The 4,561-nt window shown below is 42.2% G+C and overlaps 1 protein-coding gene across 1 annotated transcript; it reads left to right on the top strand.

The window, feature by feature from the left end:
- Positions 1-1,066: 1,066 nt before the first annotated feature.
- Positions 1,067-4,327, top strand: LOC306844941 (transcription factor Sp7-like; the record flags this gene model as incomplete). The annotated part of the gene is made up of 2 exons (XM_079377389.1): positions 1,067-1,090; positions 3,026-4,327. The coding sequence occupies exons 1-2, from the start codon at positions 1,070-1,072 to the stop codon at positions 4,325-4,327; spliced, it is 1,323 nt and encodes a 440-aa protein (XP_079233515.1). The 5' UTR covers positions 1,067-1,069.
- Between the last annotated feature and the right edge of the window lie 234 nt (positions 4,328-4,561).

Raw genomic sequence — 4,561 nt, forward strand, 5'->3', positions numbered from 1 at the left:
GTGCTTAGAGTAATGTGTGAAAAAATTTAGTTCTCAAAACTGCTTATGGGGAAAATCCTTATTTGCATGTCTGATATAAGATGGGAATCAACTAGTTTACTGATTTTATCAATTCATTTTTCTTGCACTTCTCCCATGCATATATTCACATAAGAAAATCATTACCATTTTTGATCATAAGCAATCAAGCCCGATCTTTCTAGCATGTGACAATATGGAACCAATTAATGGCATTGGATGCACACAATATAACATTTGTATATGAAGAAAAAATTCCATATTGACATGAGTTTTTACTTATTTTTTTAGCTATAGATAGATTAGTTTTGGTCGATGTGTAATAAATGCATTTATGAACTCCCAGAATTCTTCTAGTGTAGCTATGTTTTAGAAACCTATGCAAAACCACTGATAGAGAAAACGAGCATTTGTGCATTTTGCAAAACTTACAGTTCCCCTTGTGATAAATATTCCTAATCAAATGTGACAGTTCTGAGCTACTATTTTCAAAGTAGGTTATTTAAAAAAAAAAAAAAAGAATCTGTCGGTGATTTTATAGCGCAGTTGACTGCGAAAATCGTCAATTGTAAATTTATGTATTTATACATTTTAATCAAAACAGGATTTTTATGGCATATTCGAGGTGTAGGCTAAATATAGCCTAGGGGCCTATGATAATGTGATAAGTAGCCTACAGAGATTGTCTTAATATAGGCTTTGATCAGTAGGCCTAAAGTCTAAAGACCTATATACACTCATATCTTAATAAAGCCAATTATAAATAAAAAGCAACACATTCTTTTAAGACCCCCAAACTTTAATTAGGAGTATCAAACCCCTCATAATTCGTAAACTGATTTAAGGTCTCTCTCTCTCTCTCTCTCTCTCTCTCTCTCTCTCTCTTGTTCTAAGTCTCTTCGGTCTGCTGTCATTAGGAGGCGGGTCTCCCGGTATCCGGGTCTCCTCATAGAAGAGTCGCTGCGCTCCGGCGGAGTTTATTTCAATCAGACTCTGGACCGAGAGCTTCTCCTGCTTTTGGACTGAACTTCACAGGACTGCTTCCTCCGGGATGGCCGCGTCGATTCTGGAGGTATGGAAAACACAGTCTGATGATCTCAGACCTGCGTATGTTTTCAGTCTGGTTTCTATAAATATGTATCAAGTATGCTACGCGTATCAAACGAGGACTATATGGATGTTTTGTGCGTTATTGGTTGACATTGGCTTTCTTCTGATTCTGGTCACTCAGTAAAAGTCATTAGATAGCTTATGTGTGAAGTTTAAAGTAGAATGAAAATAACTAATTTTAGATGTAATTGCATGAAATATGTGATTAAATATGTAAAGAAAACACTGAAATTCAGTCCATGTTGTCAGGAAGACTATGCACTTAAATTAATAGAGTTTTGCATTCATTGAAGAGCCTTTGAAAGTTCTTCAAAAATGTTTTATTCTGTAGTCCTTTAGAAACCTTAATGGTGTTTAAGAAACTAGACACCAATGCACTTATGTGAATAACCCATAATCAACTTTGTAGAGCAAAAAAAGTAAGATTTAAAGGTTCTTGACTAAACCTAAGGAACCACTGAGGAACCTTTATTGTTAAGAGTGTAGCGTTTGTTGCAACACAATCAAAAAGCTTCCAAACTTATGACCAGATAGTCCAGCCCCTGAATTATGAAGGGGGAAAAAAAGCTACGAGTCGAGGACATAAAACTTTTGCGGCAATGGTTTTGGATGTAGGCATCAAATTTAAGCTCCACGCGGTAATGGAGAGCAATTAACCTGGAAACGGGAGCAAAACCTTTGCCAAGATGAACCGCACACACTCAGAGGGAAATATCATCACACACTGTGCCTTACTCATTCATTTATCATCACTTCCCAACGGAAAATAGGGTAGACCACTGCCATTCCAAATGAAGCGAAGTCCAACCGTAGTCTGTGACTGTAAGGTGAGGTTTGGACTTAAGATAGGGTTGTGGGAATCCTAAAATGCCAATCTGCTTTCTAATTTAACATCTAAACGGAGAACGTTTTGTCATTAAATCTTGAATTACTCATTGTTGACTGTAAACATGGTTACCACATGTTTTTCTGTGGCTGTGTTCATGCACTGGCATAAAGCATGATAAATACTTTGTGCTTGGATCAATGTGAGGATAATTGACCATCTTTGATTTCTAAATGTTTTATTCCTGTGCATTTGTTCAAATGCACAGCTGACACATTAATTGACAACACAATTAGAGTAAACAATTGTTTATTCTTCCAAACAATATTATATTGTTGCCTGTTTTTCACAGACGGATGGTCACTATAGAGATGTAAACATGTTAAACAGGAACTCTATGTGTGGTGACATTAATTATTGTGTTGTCAACGCTGGTGCATATTTCTGTCTAGACTAATAGCGCAGGAAGGATGTTTGCACAACCTCTTTTATGCTTGAGAACATTATGATGGCTACAGTCAAATTAAAATTTATTCAGACACCTTCAACATTTCTCACATTATCACAGTTTATTCGGTTTAGAAAATGGTAATACAATATGACAAGAGCTCAGAGTTAAACTGTGTCAGAACAAATTCACCTTGATAATGGCAGATAACTTTGATAAAAAGGTATGTAATGGATTACAATCAATCAAAAAATGATTCAGCTACACAATTAGATAATTCCAGTTTAGCTCAACCAGTTACCAAGCAATGCTTAATCTTGTTCAGTCTGTGGAGTAAAAAGGTCACATTAGCAATTAAAGAAAAACACTTAAGCAAAACATGGTCTGGTCAAAGTGTCTAAATATTATTTGATCCCAAAGTTTACTGGTAGTCCACTGTATGAGGAATTTTTGGGTTTAATATATCACAGCTCACTTTATTTCTCTATCCTCACTTATATAAATGAATTATAGTGTCCTGCACCCACTAGTAAAAAATATCTGGTGTCTGAATAATTTTTGGTTTGACTGTATGCAACTTAAAGCAACATAGATTGCGTTCTGATCTCTTATTGTCTTCTTAGGAGGAAACACGTTATGGATCCAGTCCCTTGGCTATGCTAACCGCCACCTGCAACAAGTTTGGAAACACCAGTCCAGTCCGAGACTCCGCCACCCCCGGTAAAGCGGGAAACACGGTACCAGTTAAGAAAGCCTACAGCATGACCTCTGAACTCCAGAGCCCTAAGAATATCGTCCGAGGCAATGAGGGCGTCGCAGACTCTTACAGCGGCTCCTTTAGCTCCGCCGGGGGTTTGCTAACCCCAACCGGCAGCCCTCCTCCTGCTCCCACGGGAGCGTACGGCTCCGAGTACAACCCGTTCTCCAGTTTCCAAACCTCCAGTGCCTCTCAGGACCCTTCGCTCCTGGGGACCAAAGCCACAGCGGACTGCCTGACCAGCGTCAACACCTACTTGGACATGACGCATCCCTATGGCTCCTGGTACAAGGGCATCCATCCCGGGATCACGGCTGCTCCTGCAAACGCAACATCTTCTTGGTGGGATGTCCATACCAACTCAAACTGGCTAAGCGCTGGACAACCTCAACCTGAGAGCCTCCAACCCGTCGCTCCTCAAGCATCCCTCAATTCCCAGATGCCTAGTTACACTCCCGATTTTACGTCTTTAAATCCGGCGCCGTATCCGTCTGTAGGCTTGAGCTCGCTCCAGTCTTCCCAGCACATGCTCCCTCAGGACATGTACAAGCCCAAACACGTCCCAACTTCTGGAATCCTGGACAATTCCATGGGGCTCAAACCGGCTCGGGGATCTCCCGGATACACCGGCGGATCTACAACCGGAAGGTCTTCTTGCGATTGCCCGAATTGCCAAGAGTTGGAGAGGCTTGGCGCCTCGGCTGCATCCCTGCGCAAGAAACCCGTCCACAGCTGCCACATTCCCGGCTGTGGGAAGGTTTATGGCAAGGCTTCGCATCTCAAAGCCCACCTGCGTTGGCACACAGGCGAACGACCCTTCGTCTGCAACTGGCTCTTCTGCGGAAAGCGGTTCACTCGCTCAGACGAGCTGGAGCGCCACGTCCGCACCCACACTCGAGAAAAGAAGTTCACTTGTCTCCTGTGCAATAAGCGCTTCACGAGAAGCGACCATCTCAGCAAACATCAGAAAACCCACACGGAAGCCAGCCTGCAAGCGAAGGGTCCGGAAGAGGAGGCAGAGCCCAGAGCGACCGAGGAGCCGACTGATTCCGGTAAAGTGGCTCCTCAGGGGCCCGCCGGTGGCATGCAGGACCCAACGGTTGGCGGAGACGAAAAAAGCAGCACAGGGAACGGTGTGGACGGCAGCAGCGGGCTGCTGGAGATATAAAAGCGCTGTGTGAGGACTCGGATGAAGACTCTGACAAGTGGAGCTACTGTTGCATTGGTGCTAAGCTGCGTATGAAATGAAATCCTGTGTTTTATTATGCAGTCTGTTTTTAGGAACTAGTGGAATGTGCTCCACGGAGAGCAGCGTATCATGAACATTTTCTTGACTGGGAGAAATTAATTACACTACCAGTCAAAAGTTTTTGAACAGTAAGATGTTTTATGTTTTTAAAGA

This window comes from Barbus barbus (genome assembly GCF_936440315.1).
Source record: "Barbus barbus genome assembly, chromosome: 25".
Lineage (NCBI taxonomy): Eukaryota > Metazoa > Chordata > Actinopteri > Cypriniformes > Cyprinidae > Barbus > Barbus barbus.